The sequence below is a fragment of the Balaenoptera acutorostrata genome, chromosome 19, assembly GCF_949987535.1.
Source record: "Balaenoptera acutorostrata chromosome 19, mBalAcu1.1, whole genome shotgun sequence".
NCBI lineage: Eukaryota > Metazoa > Chordata > Mammalia > Artiodactyla > Balaenopteridae > Balaenoptera > Balaenoptera acutorostrata.
In genome coordinates this window covers 50,986,080-51,002,380 of record NC_080082.1, presented here as the reverse complement: position 1 = coordinate 51,002,380, position 16,301 = coordinate 50,986,080, and the positions used below count along the sequence as shown (strand labels likewise).

At 37.4% G+C, this 16,301-nt stretch overlaps 1 protein-coding gene across 5 annotated transcripts in view; it reads right to left on the bottom strand.

Moving 5' to 3' along the window:
* ZFP14 (ZFP14 zinc finger protein) overlaps positions 1-16,301 on the bottom strand; it is a 69,366-nt gene that overhangs the window by 29,416 nt on the left and 23,649 nt on the right. For 4 of the 5 annotated variants that reach the window (XM_057533318.1, XM_057533317.1, XM_007165213.2 and 1 more), the window contains one exon: positions 1,857-6,968. In XM_057533318.1, coding sequence (XP_057389301.1) covers positions 5,602-6,968 — 1,367 coding nt within the window. In that variant the 3' untranslated portion in view covers positions 1,857-5,601. Of the gene's footprint in view, positions 1-1,633; positions 6,969-16,301 lie in introns of those variants that run through there. The other variant, XM_057533316.1, reaches the window with a different exon arrangement.

Below are 16,301 nucleotides of genomic sequence, written 5' to 3'. Positions count from 1 at the left end.
TTGTCAGCCTAATGTGATGACATCAAGTTAAATACAATGCATTTGAGCATTTGTGGGATATACATATAGAATTTTACTTACAGGCAACATGTCCTTAGACTTGTAATCTCTAGACCCATAGAATGTCCTGCCTGATAGGAGGGTCTTTGTTTGCTTGGGGGCTCTGGCCACCAGTCTAACAATGTGATTTATGATAGAGGTTTTGGGACACACCATATCAGTTCTAACCACTGGAAGAACTGGAGACTTGAAACTTCGATGCTCATACTTGAAAGGTGTGAGCTTGAACCTTCTGAAGGAGTTGAAGGCTAAAGATCAGCCTAACCTCATGGACAGAATGTGAGCACCAACAAAAAATCTGGAGACCACAGGCTTGGGCAAGCTTTCTTGTGCATATTGTCACAACTCATGGCCAAGAGGAGGTAATATCATCCTGTGTTCAAGGAGAAGATGACCAGAAGCTCCACATTTGGATCCCTCCCACACTTTGTCCTATGCATCCATCTCTCCCTTTAGCTGATTCTAATTTGTATCTTTTCACTGTAATAAAACTAATCATAACTGCACTACATTCCTGAGTTCAGTCAGTTGTTGTAGTGAACTACTCAACCTAAGAATGGTTATAGGAACCCCTGAATTTGTCAAGAAATCTGTATAATTCATCACATCAGATAATTAAAGGAGAAAAAACAGGTTCACACCAACAGATGATAAAATAGCTCCCAACAAAATCTAACAGGCATTAAGTAGAACAGGGACTGAATGAAACTACTTACATATAACAGACTATTTACTCTAAGTCAATAAGCATTACACTAAATGTTTAAATAGATATGTGATTTCCATTAAATTGGAAAAATGAGGGAAGTTATTCCCACTAGTATTCAACTTTATTCTGAAAACTCCGGCTACTGCAATAATAGAAATAAAATAAATAATAAAAAATATTGAGGGAACTTATTTCTATTTGCAGATGCATGGCAGAAAACATAAAATATAAAAAAGAAAAAAGAATACAATTATTTGGTATGGCTTAAAATGAAAATTGTATCTAAACTTAATGTTAGCAAAACAATAAACACCATAATACAGTTAAAACACAAGCCACCTTGAGAGAAAATAAGTCCAACATTTATAAATGTGTAATACCTGGAATTATCAATACCTGGATTATTTTAAGAATCCTAAAAAAATCAATGAGATAACCCAAAAAGAAAGAGAGAAAATGTGTGAATAAAAAAAGCACTAGGGAAACATCATTGGCCAATAAACACATATGAAAAAACTGTGCTCAATTCACTTGTAATCAGGGAAGTACAGACACTCATACTCAATAACTTAAGGGATTCAATATTGGTGCAATGATGGAGCAACAATCTAGCAATATGTGAAACACAGTATACACAGCACTTCTAGATATGCACCTTTGAGTCTCAACTCTTCAAAGAAATAAGAAAATGGCTTTCAGCGACTGTGAAGCTGGGGAGGTCCCGGCTGGGAGAAGGACATCGGATCTCATTATCCTCCCAGCCTTTCGACCCTCCCCCAAAGCCCCTCAATAAAATGGCTTGACTCCAAAAAATAAAAATAAGAAGAAAAAAAAAGAAAAGAAAATGCACAAAATGGTATTCAATATAGCATTTTTATTACAATGAAAAATCATTTTGTCCTAATCACTGTTTAATAGAATATTTAAGCATGTTTAATACATACATTATCAAGCACCAGGCTGGAATCTTTTCCATTCTATAGAAAATCACTAGCCTTCCGTTCAAGCAGGAAGCTGCTTTCAGAGTATAATGTGAGCTGCAAAAGAAAAGTGCCCTTCCTCACCCCTTCCCAACACAATCACTCACCACGTCTGAAATGACATCCTTGAAGACATTCATTGTGGTTATGGTAGCATCTACCAAAGTGGTTCACATTCTAAAGGTGTTAAAAGGTATTTGGAGTGAGAAGTGCACAATGAAGTAAATTTGAGATACACTATGTTAAATGAAAATTTCTTTAATACATCTTTCGACAAGCTGATAACGTGTACTTGGATTTCCCCCAGAAGTAGATACTTTATCCTTCGTTTCATTTACACTTTTTCCCAAGATACCTTTTTTCAAATATCATCAAGGACTAGTATTCCTTGAAACAAACTTGTGGAGAATGTTGGTTAAACACTGGTCTTCTGGAGATACTTTGTACTTGGGAAAGGCAAAACACTGGCCTATTAGTGAAGACTGATTTTGTAAGAAATTCTAAATATAACTATTTAGAATTATGAAGAATAGAATTTTCATAAGTGAAGCTGGTCTAGATTTTGCTCCTTATCTTCATCTAGTTTTGTATCAGATTATTTCACCTGTGTAAAATTAATTGGTAAAATCTTGGTAAGGATTATCTATTCTTAAGGTTTTTACCTACACAACTATCACAATTTTTCCTTAAACAGGAACTTCATACACAGACACATTTATTTGTTGGTCTGTGGGTTCTAGAGCACAGTCAATTGTGATAACATACTTAGAGAAGAAAATGTAATCCCTCTATATTTTTACACACATTGGAATATATATAGTACATACAGTGTTACCTTATAATTAAAAGGAAAATTTATTGATAATCTGTAATCACTTTTATCATCATTAATGCTGAATGTTTATATTTCATTTTCTTTTCCTTGATTAGACCTGCCAAGATACAGTCATTAACATTGGAAGTCTGCTAGTGTCTAATCTCTTAATTTCTACTTTCAATTGTACTTTGCTTCTCTTGTGTTGGTTTTACTTTGTTCTGTTTCTTGTTTCTTGACATAAATGCTTATTCATTCCTTTAATACATTTATCTACGTGACAGGCCCAGCACTGATTGCTGCAGGTAAGTGAAGAAGATGAAGACTGGGTCCACAAACGAAGTTTCCTTAATGCATTCAGGGTCACACATTTCTCACTGAATAGAACTTTGGTTACATCTGACAAATTTAGATATGCAGGCATCTCATTAACAATCATTTCTTAAGTAGTGTATAATTTCAGCTTTGATTTTAAATATTTTATTATTTCAAATACATAAAAAAGTTAAAATGTTAGAACAATGAATCCTCCATAAACAGCCACTCTACTTCAGTAATTATCAACATTTTGCTAATCTACTTTCTAGCTCTTTGCCAATTTGCTACTTTCTTTTTCTTTTGCTGGAGTTATTTTAATGCAAATCTGAGTATCTTATTTCATATATATGTATCTCTAACACATAGGATGTTCTCTTTTAATAACCACATTGACATTATCATCCTTAACAAAACTAATATTTCTAAAAATCATTTAATACTCAGTGCATATCCACATTACCCCCAGTCTCCAAAATGTTGTTTTACATTTTGTTCAATCTGGGTCCAAATAATACCCACATATTGAATTTAGTTGATATGCCTCTTGTCTTTTTAAATCTGTTAACAGTGCCCTTCTTTTCTTTTTCCTGCCACTCATTAGTTGAAGAAATCAGGTCATTTGTTTTGTAGAATTTTACACATTCTGGATCTGCTTGGCTGCTTCCTTGCGGTGCCATTTACTTTTTCATCTATTTCCCAAATTATTGGCTTTAAAATTTTTTTTGATTTGAAGGTTTGATTCCTTCAGTTCATTATTTTGGCAATAAGACTTCATAGGTAGTGGTATGTACTTCCTAATTGCATTGTATCAGGAGGTGCCTATTGTCTGATAGTCCCACCTTTATAGAGGTTAAAATTGAATAAAGGGCTCAGAGGTGGTCAGCTTGATAAATCCAATATAACGTTCTCACTATAAACTTTTTCCCAAATAGTTTTAATATCCACTGAAGATCATTTTCTGGACCCATTATTCCATTAGGAACTAGAAAATTTTTCTAATCCTATCAATTTTTCTGTATTTACTGGTGAGATTTCTTAAATTAAAAAAAAATTTAATTTGATGAGCTTTGGGTGACTCTGAATGTTGATTCACATGGGAAAAGCAAAATAAATACTTATTTTTCCCTTTATTTATTGGTTTTCAGAATGATGAGTTGGTTCCCAAGCATTTTCCATAACAGCCATAACTGAGTAAACTATCAAACTGCTATTGGGGTCATGTGAAAAGACCCAACTCCCACTGGCTGAAGATGGGGCAATTTGAGCATCAAAAAGTATATTGACTGTAATAGAATGTTTTCTTTCTTTTATACAAGAGCATCATACACACACACACACAATTAAATTTCCAAGTGGTTAGTTCCTTTATGCCACCTTTTTGATAATTTCTAATTAATTGAATGGTGGTCAGAGATGAGGGATTATAAAACATTTACTCTTTGGAATTTATTATGGGAAAATAATTTCATATTTCTCTTTGATTCTTCTAATAGTTGTACTCTTAACAACCTCATATTCATGAAATTCATAAGGTTTCTTTTCAGCATGAAATTTTGGATGCAGCTCAAGTGATGAAGAACTTCTCACATTCAATATAACCTCCTAGATTTTATCCAGAATAAATTATCTTAAGTTTAGTAAGTGCTGAGCAGTGACAGGAGGCATTTCTACATTTATTACTTCTATAGGATATTCCTTTCATATGAATTCACTAATACTAATGATGTTAATAACAACTATAGGTAATATTTACAGAAAACATGCTTTGTGGCTGCTATTTTTCCAAGTATTAACTACTCACTCCTCACAACAATTCTATTACATGATGTAGCAGGCTGACTCTGAATTGGCCCCAGTAGTCCCTTCCTCCTGGTATTCATACTCTTGTGTAAGCCTGTTCCCTTGAGTGTAGGATGGCCTAGTTCCTTGCTTCTAACCAAAAGAAGATAGCAAAGGCGATGAAATAATGTCATTTCAATGATTAGATTACACAAGATGATAGCTTCTTTGATGCTAGCAGCCTCTTGCTTCCTTGGCTTGCACACTCTGAAGAAGTAAGCAGCCACCTTGAAGAGGCCAATGTAGCAAGGAACTGAAGTCAGCCTTTAGCCAACAGCCAGCTAGAAACTGAGGACCTCAGCACAACAGCCCTCAGTGAATTAATTTGGTCAACAAGCACATGAGGTTGGAAGTGGATCCATTCCCCAGCTGAGCCTTCCGATGAGACTCAGCCATGGTTGAAATCTTGATTTTAGCCTTGTGAGAGGCCCTGAAGCAGAGGACCCAACTAAGTTATGCCTAGACTCCTGACCCACAGAAACTGAGATAATGTGTATTATTTTAAGCTACTAAGTTTGTGGTAATTTATTACACAGCAATAAATAACTAATATACATAAGTACTACTATCACCATTTTACAAGTGAGCAAAATGAGGCACAGAAATTTAAGTACCTTATCTAATAACACACTGGTAATAAAGGGGTGAAATGGCAATAATGAGAGATAAGGCTAAAGATTTTCCTGCATTCATTATACTATTTCCTCATATAAATTTGCTGAAGATAAACAATGTTTGAATGGTGGTGGAAGGTTTTAAAGCAACAATTTTTTCTGAAATATAAACTTTTTAATGCTTAGTTATGAGCATGAAATAAATTTTCTCAAAAATGAATTTTCTGATGTTCTGTAACATAATGTACATTTGAAAGCCTTCTTGTATTAAATTCCATTATGAATTTTCTGATGTTGAGTAAGGTGTGAATGTTGTCTAAAGGCCTTCTTACATTCCTTACATTTGTAGGGTTTCTCACCAGTATGAATTCTCTGGTGTTGAGTAAGAAAAGAATAAAGTCTAAAAGCTTTACCACATTCCTTACATTCATAAGGTTTCTCTCCAGTATGAATACTCTGATGTTGAGTAAGCTGTGAGAGCAATCTAAAAGGCTTTCTACATTCCTTACATTCATAAGGTTTCTCACCAGTATGAATACTCTGATGTTGAGTAAGTTGTGAGAGTAGTCTAAAGGCCTTCCCACATTCTTCACATTCATAAGGTCTCTCACCAATATGAATGCTCTGATGGGAAATAAGTTGTGAGTAACTACTAAAGGTCTTCCAACATTCCATACATTCATAGGGTTTCTCACGAGTATGAATTCTCTGATGGCGAACAAGTTGTTGCCTTAATCTAAAAGTCTTCCCACATTCTTTACATTCATAGGGTTTCTCACCAGTATGAATACTCTGATGGACAGTAAGCTGTTGGCATATTCTAAAAGCCTTTCCACATTCCTTACATTCATAGGGTTTCTCCCCAAAATGAATTTTCTGATGTATTCTAAGGTCTGGACCACATACGAAGGCCTTCCCACATTCCTTACACTCATAGAGCTTCTCAGAAGTATGAAGTCTCTGATGTCGAGTAAGGTGTGTACACTGCCTAAAAGTCTTCCCACATGCCTTACATTCATAGGGCTTCTCACCAGTGTGAATTCTCTGATGTCGAGCAAGCTGCTGATGTACTCTAAAGGCCTTTCCACATTCCTTACATTCATAGGGCTTTTCACCAGTATGAAGTCTCTGATGTTGAGTAAGTTCTTGGAGGACTGTAAAGGCCTTCCCACATTCCTTACATTCATAGGGTTTCTCACCAGTATGAAGTTTGTGATGTCTAATAAGGTGTGCACGCTGTCTAAAGGCCTGCCCACATTCTTTACATTTGTAAGGTTTTTCACCAGTATGAATTCTCAGGTGTTGACTAAGTGTTGAGCGACGAATAAAAGTCTTCCTACATTCCTTACATTCATATAACTTTTCTCCATTATGAATTCTCTGATACTCAGCAAGAAGATTATGCCTTTTGTAAGTGGACATTTTTTCAGAAGCAATTTTCACTTGCCCAAAATATCCCTCTTGTGGTTCCTTTTGCCCCTCAATCTTGCTTTTGCATTCCCAATCATTTCTAAAAATGGAGTCCTGAAGGCCATAGCTTTTAATTCTTTCCATTATCTCCCACTGGAATGAATATATTTCATAAATGTCCTTTTCTGGAGATAAAGTATTGGTCCTGTATCTGGACTCCAAGTCTGAAAGAAAACAAGAAAGCAAATACACGCTGTTTTCCGGTTCCAGAAGAAAGAAAACTATACAGAAATAAAAAGCACCTAAAATAATGCCTATTACTGAAACTGAGCAGGACCCTGTGGGGCTCCTGGGCACAGAAGCCTTTCTGTGTCCCCCATTTCTTTGTTTGCAGGGAACAGACTCCAGCCTCCATGACCTTCCCTGAGTTCCAAAGGGCAGATTTGAACAGCTGCTAATCAGGGAAGGGAGGGGATGCAGAAACAAGGAAGGAGCAGTCAAGAAACAACAGTACAGCCTTGCGGGGTGGGGGGGTCCTGGTTCCACCTCAAGGGATACACATAACAGTAACTTTGAGCTCTTCTGCAGAACTAAAACCCCTACCAAACAGAAGACGTTCCAGAGAGAAAGTCACAGTTTGATAACCTCGAGAAGCTCATCAGGAGACAACCTGAGGCCAGATTAAAGGAATACAGGCCCTGCACACACTCTGATCCTTATCAGCAACCCCACCCTTGAACCACTGCTATAAACTCCTCACCAAATCCTCCTGGGTTGGGACACACAGTTTTTGAGGCACTAGCCTGCTGTGTCCCCCTTTGCCTGGCAAAGCAATAAAGCCGTTCTTTTCTACTTCACCCAAAACTCCATCTCCGAGATTCAATTCGGCACTGGTGCACAAAGGCTGAATTTTCAGCATCATTACCAGTGAATGGATTAGACATCTCTAGAAGATAGGCATTCCTGCTACAATAACACATATGTGTACCTAAAAAAAGCTATCTTCTGTAAAATTACACACCAAAAATTACAGTTTATGGGGAAAACAGGGCTGGAGAAGAACACTCAAATCTATGCAATTTTATTGGCAGAACACTAACAAATATAATAATTGATATCTCAAGAGATAACCTGAAAGGCAGCTTAACACAGCTGAAGGCTGCATCATGGATATTAAAATGCACACACAAAAAACTGAAAACACTGGATTTCAGGTGCTGAGACATTGTACATGAAAATAAAGCCCTGAGCCAGTGAGGCTACCATTAAGATGGAAATAGGATGAAGTGAAACCTGTCATCAGCTAGGAGACATGCAGGGTTGATGGTATCCATGTCTGGGGAGGGAGCCCTGAATGTAGGCATTTATTATTAATTTTCTTAATATAGAGGTGTAAGGGCTCTCAACAATAAAGTATCAAATTAAAGGCTTTTGCCTTTCCTGCTGAATGTTATAAATCTATTTCTACTATTCTGGCAGAATAGTAGTATTCTACTATTCAACTAGGAAAATTACCTGTGAAACAACTAAGTTCCACATTATACTGATATCATTCCCTACTTCATATCATTACTAAGCTAATTTGTATTACAGATTATTAACTGTATTATGGAACAGACTATATTCTCATATATTTCAAAACAAAGCAAAGGAAACAGAGAATAAAGAAAGTTCAGGAATGGAGGTGAGGTTGGTGATTAGGGAAACAAGGTAAATCAGTGGAGGCCTGATTTAAGTGTGTGTAAGAATCACCTAAAGGTCTGTTAAAACTATACAGAGATATGTTTGACTGAAACAAGACCTACAGGACTAGTTCCTGCACGTTTTTGTTTTGTTCTTATTTATATCTGACAATAAATGACTGTTGCTGATCAATGTTTGAGTCTCTCTACTTAAACGTTTTCAATGATTTCTCTTTACAATTAGAATAAAATAGAAATACCTGAGCATGAATAATAAGGCTTCTGTTTATCAACTCCTCTCCCATTTACTCTCTCTGTTCATGCCATAAAGGCCTCTTTTCAGCTCACAAAATGCACTGTTTAATGTTTAATGCAACTGTTGCCATTAAATAGGGCTCTTGACAGGTTGCTCCTTCTTTGAGAAATCCTGACTTTGCGTGGTTGACTTCTCTTCATCCTCAGATCTCTAATCAAAAATCACTTCTTCAGAAAAGATATTCCTGTTGATCCTATTTAAGTCTAGGCACTTTATGCTCTATCCCAGCAACGTGTTGCTCGTCTCTATAACATTTTTCTCAATTTTGGAATAATATATTTATTAATTTTCTCACTTGTTATTCTGTTAGTCTCTTACCCCTAAGTTTTCCCAGTGGCAGAAATGATTCTAAGTTCACTTACTATTGAATAAGCAACCCCAAATTCACAATAGATGTTACTCATTTAATTCCCACAATTATGTAGTCACTAACAAATATGTACATCTGTCTCTAATCTTTTTTTTAAATTTTATTTCTGGCTGAGTTGGGTCTTCGTTGCTGCGCGCAGGCTTTCTCTAGTTGCAGTGAGCAGGGGCTACTCTTTGTTGTGGTGCATGGGCTTCTCATTGCAGTGGCTTCTCTTGCTGCGGAGCACAGGCTCTAGGCATGCAGGCTTCAGTAGTTGGGTCACGCGGGCTTCAGGAGTTGTGGCATGCAGGCATCAGTAATTGTGGCACGTGGGCTCAGTAGTTGTGGCTCGTGGGCTGTAGAGTGCAGGCTCAGTAGTTGTGGTGCATGGGCCTAGCTGCTCCACAGCATGTGGGATCTTCCCAGACCAGGACTCAAACCAGTGTCCCCTGCACTGGCAGGTGGATTCTTAACCGCTGCACCACCAGGGAGGCCCTGCCTTTAATCTTTTATACTGTACTACAATGACTTGCTTATCTCCACCGGAGTTCATACGATTACTACATCAGTGCTACATTTACTCAAACACTTGCTCCTCCATATCTTCCCTAGGTGCTCCTCTCCAATCCCACATAGCCACAGCAACTTTCATACTTCCCAGAGAACGATCTCAAATATTTTTCAATCATGCTAATATTGACAGGCTTATTAAATCCTGAGCAAAAAGGCATGTGTAGATATTGAGTACAGCAGAATGGCTGTCAACTATGGAATGGGATTTGGTATCACCTGAGTGCAAGAGAGTAAAAATAAAGGCTATGTTAGATGTGAGCGTGAAGACAGTGACCCAGATGGGGGACTTGAGTGAAGAATATCTAAATGCAAATGAAGTAAGAAAAGAGATGGGAGGAGATGGGATAGGAGAGATAGGAAAGTATTTTTCTGCGACTACAGTATAAATGTATAAAACTGTTGAAATGACTCAAATCATAGCCTAATCACTGTGAAACAAAATGAGAAATAAAATCATAAAACCAAGAGACATATTCACTTCCAAATTTTAAAACTATTTACTAAATTTAAAAAATTGAAGAATTTCTAGAATATTGAAAACACCACATTATCAAGAATCTATGAAATACAGCTACAGATCTTAGAAGAAAATTCATCAATACATTTAAATACTTAGAGCAATAGAAATGAAAGAAAAAAATATATGAGTATCCCACTCAAAAATTAAGAACAACAAAATATACTGAGGAACCCAGGAGAGAATAAATTAAAATAAATGCAGAACTTCATTAATTAGATAACAGAAAAATAATGAAATTAATATGCAAGTGAAAAACCCAGGTTGCTTGAAAAAAATTAAATGAAATATATTAACCATCTGCTAAGATAATAAGAAAAAACAGGAGGGACTTCCCTGGTGGCACAGCGGTTAAGAATCTGCCTGCCAATGCAGGGGACACAGGTTCGATCCCTGGTCCGGGAAGATGCCACATGCCATGGAGCAACTAAGCCCGTGCACTGCAACTACTGAGCCTGCGCTCTGGAGCCCACGAGCCACAACTACTGAGTCTGCGCGCCTAGAGCCTGTGCTCTGCAACAAGAGAAGCCACCGCAATGAGAAGCCCATGCACCGCAACGAAGAGTAGCCCCCGCTCACCACAACTAGAGAAAGCCCACGCACAGCTACAAAGACCCAACACAGCCAAAAATAATAAATTTAAAAAAAAATTTTTTTAAAGAAAAAAAAAAGGAAAGCATTCAAACAAAATAAAAAATAGCAACTAGGTATCAGAGCACATCTTGCAAGCAGAAGCACTGACTACCTTTGTTCTGGACTATCATTTTGAGAATGTTTGTATAACAAATACCCTTGGAAGGTAGAAATACTCTCTGTAAATCAACATACAGGTTTGCTAACTGTTCAATATATTAAAGGTAGTATCTCCCTCAAAGCAAAGGTCATGCGTGTGTATTGCCCATTATGAAAGATTTGGGTTCTCTAAACTCCAGGTCCTCTCCCATAAGGCAGCTCACTGAATGTTCAGTTATCTACCTGGACCATCCGTATCACCCCCATGGAACTTGTGGGCAAAGAGGAACAAGGCAAATATGTTGATGTTCATGCTGCTTGTTGTGCTTTGAGCAATAAAATCCTTTGCCTTTGGCTTAGGAGTCTTGTGTCTTCTGCCAGCAACCATGACACTGCTGTAGGCTACTTGTTAGCTTGCAAGTAGGGTAAAATTTCAGACCCTTTACACTTCTTGACACTAACAAATTATTAATAAAACAGAATATTTTGAAAATTGTAAGGAACTACTATGGCAATAAAGGGTAATTTTCTAAGAAAATACAGAGAAAGTAGTCAAAGACCTTCTCCAAAAACTATCTTGAAGATTATCAAAACTTTAGAAAGCATGTAGCCCAATATTTAAAGTAGCCCAGCATGTTAAAAAAAAGAAAAAAATTCCAAATTATTTAAAATTTTTTATTTTATTTTTGGCTGCGTTGGGACTTCGTTGTTGCACGTGGGCTTTCTCTAGTTGCAGCAAGCAGTGGCTACTCTTCATTGCAGTGTGCAGCCTTCTCATTGTTCTTGTTGCGGAGCACGGGCTCTAGGCACTCAGGCTTCAGTAATTGTGGCTCACAGGCTCAGTAGTTGTGGCTCACAGGCTCTAGGGCACAGGCTTAGTAGTTGTGGTGCACGGGCTTAGTTGCTCCGTGGCATGTGGGATCTTCCTGGACCAGGGATCGAACCCATGTCCCCTACAGTGGCAGGCGGATTCTTAACCACTGTGCCACCAGGGAAGCCCCCTAAATTATTTTTAAGTGAGTTTAAAAATGAAATCTAAACCTAGTAAAGGAAAGCTATATGCCAATATCACTTATAAAAGTTCATTCCAAAACTCATAGCACACTAAAAGAAAATATATCATAACTAACTGTGGCTTACCCTGAGAATGGAAGGGCAGTTCAACATTAGTGAATCTACTAAAAAATTTATAATATTAATTATTTTTTTAAAATTTATTTTTATTTTTTTGGCCACACGGCATGTGGAATCTTAGTTACCTGACCAGGGATTGAACCCATGCCCCCTGCATTGGAAGCATGGAGTCTTAACCACTGGACTGTCAAGGAAATCCCTATAATATTAATTATTCTATTAAAATTATACACTTATTTCTAAAGACACTGGAAAGCCATCTGACATTAGCTCAGCACTCATTATTTATAAAAAAGCACTCAAAATAAAAGGAATATACAGTTACTTCCTTAACATGATAAAAAATATATTTCTTAGCCCAAAAGCTAGATTTAACCTAGTGAAGAAACACTGGGAGCATGAGGAGACTTAGGAACTGTTCTAAAAATTGATTGTGGTGGTAGTTACATAACTATATACATTTATTAAAATGCCTAAAACTGGATACTAAAAAGAGTGAATTTTAATGTATGTCAATTATATATTCATCAATAAACTGAACTTTTTAAAGTATTTTAAAAATGTAAACACAAAAAAGATGTAGATTCCCACTAACTTATAAAAATAATGCAATCCTCAGGGAGTATGTGGAAATTTTCTGTACCTTCCATTCAATTTTGCTGTGAATGGAGACTGTCTATGAATGAAGTCTATTTCAAAAAAATGAGTGTGAAGTGTCTTGTCCCTCTAACTCACCTATATTCTACTTCTTTTTTCTGGTTCTGAAATATTTAATTATGAACTCTAAAAGTCATTTTTCTTTTTGCCCAAACTCTGTTCCAAAAATTAATTTGTAATGGCTTTCTTTAGTCACCAGATTATCACCTAGAATGGAAAAAGCCTGTAGGTCAGAGATATAAGTGGCCTAATGCAATGCAATAATGCTACAGTGATTCGAATTAAGGATCAACACTACACTTTAAATCCATTTGTGTAAATGGCTTTTAAGTATATGGTTTATTATTTTTTTAAATTTTTTATTAATTAATTGTTTTTGGCTGCCTTGGGTCTTCATTGCTGTGAGCAGGCTTCCTCTAGTTATGGCAAGCGGGGGCTACTCTTTGTTGCGGTGTGTGGGCTCCTCATTGTGGTGGCTTCTCTTGTTGTGGACCACGGGCTCTAGGCGTGTTGGCTTCAGCAGTTGTGGCATGTGGGCTCAGTAGTTGTGGCTCATGGGCTTTAGAGTGCAGGCTCAGTAGTTGTGGTGCACAGGCTTAGTTGCCCCACGGCATGTGGGGTCTTCCCGGACCAGGGCTCGAACCCGTGTCCCCTGCATTGGCAGGTAAATTCTAAACCACTGTGCCATCAGGGAAGCCCTTAAGTATATGTTTTAAAAGGATTAGCGAAATATTTTTGTTTGGGGCTTTCTACACAAATATATAGGTACCACTGATAAACTGGGGTAGCTGATGCCCTAAATCCAGGTCAACCTCCACGAGATTACACTACGCAGTCCCTATTTATTAGGTAACACAAGCAGACCCCAAAACATGGAAAGTCTGGAGGATGTCTCAGCAGGGCAACCAAAGAGATCAGGATATGACTCCACCTGAGCTGCAAAATTCTGAGACCTCCTGGACGAAGTGCTGCTCCTGCTTTGGAGAAAGCAGCTTTCAAAGAAATCAGCACCATGTGGTTCCTTCCTGAGAGATCCCAAAAGCATAAGGGGGGTGGCCATAAGGTGGCTTGCAGTTTTAACTGATACTCTGTGATTCTGAATCCCAGTGGAAAATTCTACTCAACAAGCGGAAGAAGAAAATAATTTATTCTCCTCTAGAACTAGAAAGTTAGTCTATTATCAGAATAATATGCCAGTCAAATGATTGACTTCTTTCTTATAATGCTCCTTAGAAATGCAATCTTGCTGTAAGATCCAACAGATACATTTTATGCAAACAGAGAGGTAGAATGAAATTAATGCAATCCAAATTAAAAATACCAATGAATTTTTTTTTCTAGAATTAGACATGTTAATTCAAAAATCCATATGGAGAAATAACCAAGAATTTTTTAAAAACTGGAAAAGAAGAGTAATAAGAAGGGAATACCCCAAAGGTTAGTAGAGGCACACTAAAAAGTTCCAGTAATTATAGAGGGACTTCCCTGGTGGTCCAGTGGTAAACAATCCACCTTCCAATGCAGGGGATGCAGGTTTGATCCCTGGTCAGGGAATTAAGATACCACATGCCACGGGGCAACTAAGACTGTGCACCACAACTACTGAGCTCGTGCGCCTCAACTAGAGAGCCCGTGTGTCACTAACTACAGAGCCCACACGCTCTGGAGCCTGCGCGCCACAACTACAGAGCCCACGTGCCCTGCAGCCTGTGCACCACAACTAGAGAGAAGCCCAAGTGCCAAAACAAAGAGCCTGCGTGCCACCAAAAAAAGATTCCGCATGCCTCAATGAAGATCCTGTGTGCCTGCAACTAAGACCCGACGCAACCAAAATAAATAAAATACAATACATATTTAAATAAATAAATAAATAAAATAATATTGACACTGATGACAAAAAACTGCATTAAAATATTAAAACAATTTCAGGTTAAACATATTGTTGAGAAGCAAGAAGAACTACAATCCTGCAGCCTGTGAAACAAAACCCACATTCACAGAAAGATAGACAAGATGAAAAGGCAGAGGGCTATGTACCAGATGAAGGAACAAGATAAAACCCCAGAAAAAAACTAAATGAAGTGGAGATAGGCAACCTTCCAGAAAAAGAATTCAGAATAATGATAGTGAAGATGATCCAGGACCTTGGAAAAAGAATGGAGGCAAAGATTGAGAAGATACAAGAAATGTTTAACAAAGATCTAGAAGAATGAAAGAACAAACAAACAGAGACGAACAATATAATAATTGAAATGAAAAATACACTAGAAGGAATCAATAGCAGAATAACTGAGGCAGAAGAACAGATAAGTGACCTGGAAGACAGAATGGTAGAATTCACTGCTGTGGAACAGAATAAAGAAAAAAGAATGAAAAGAAATGAAGACAGCCTAAGAGACCTCTGGGACAACATTAAACGCAACAACATTCACATTATAGAGGTCCCAGAATGACAAGAGAGAGAGAGAAAGGACCCGAGAAAATAATTGAAGAGATTACAGTTGAAAACTTCCCCAACATGGGAAAGGAAATAGCCACCCAAGTCCAGGAAGCGCAGAGAGTCCCATACAGGGTAAACCCAAGGAGAAACATGCCAAGACACATAGTAATCAAATTGGCAAAAATTAAAGACAAAGAAAAATTATTGAAAGCAGCAAGGGAAAAACAACAAATAACATACAAGGGAACTCCCATAAGGTTAACAGCTGATTTCTCAGCAGAAACTCTACAAGCCAGAAGGGAGTGGCATGATATACTTAAAGTAATGAAAGGGAAGAACCTACAACCAAGATTACTCTACCCGGCAAGGATCTCATTCAGATTCGATGGAGAAATCAAAAGCTTTGCAGACAAGCAAAAGCTAAGAGAATTCAGCACCACCAAACCAGCTCTACAACAAATGCTAAAGGAACTTCTCTAAGTGGGAATCACAAGAGAAGAAAAGGACCTACAAAAACAAACCCAAAACAATTAAGAAAATGGTCATAGGAAATACATATCAATAATTACCTTAAATGTGAATGGATTAAATGCTCCAACCAAAAGACACAGGCTTGCTGAATGGATACAAAAACAAGACCCATATATATGCTGTCTACAAGAGACCCACTTCAGACCTAGGGACACAAACAGACTGAAAGTGAGAGGATGGAAAAAGATATTCCATGCAAATGGAAATCAAAAGAAAGCTACAGTAGCAATACTCATACCAGATAAAACAGACTTTAAAATAAAGAATGTTACAAGAGACAAGGAAGGACATTACATAATGATCAAGGGATCAATCCAAGAAGAAGATATAACAATTATAAATATATATGCACCCAACACAGGAGCACCTCAATACATAGGGCAACTGCTAACAGCTGTTAAAAAGAGGAAATTGACAGTAACACAGTAATACTGGGGGAGCTTAACACCTCACTTACACCAACGGACAGATCATCCAAACAGAACATGAATAAGGAAACACAAGTTTTAAATGACACAATAGACCAGATAGATTTAATTGATATTTATAGTACATTCCATCCAAAAACAGCAGATTACACTTTCTTCTAAAGTGTGCACGGAACATTCTCCAGGATAGATCACATC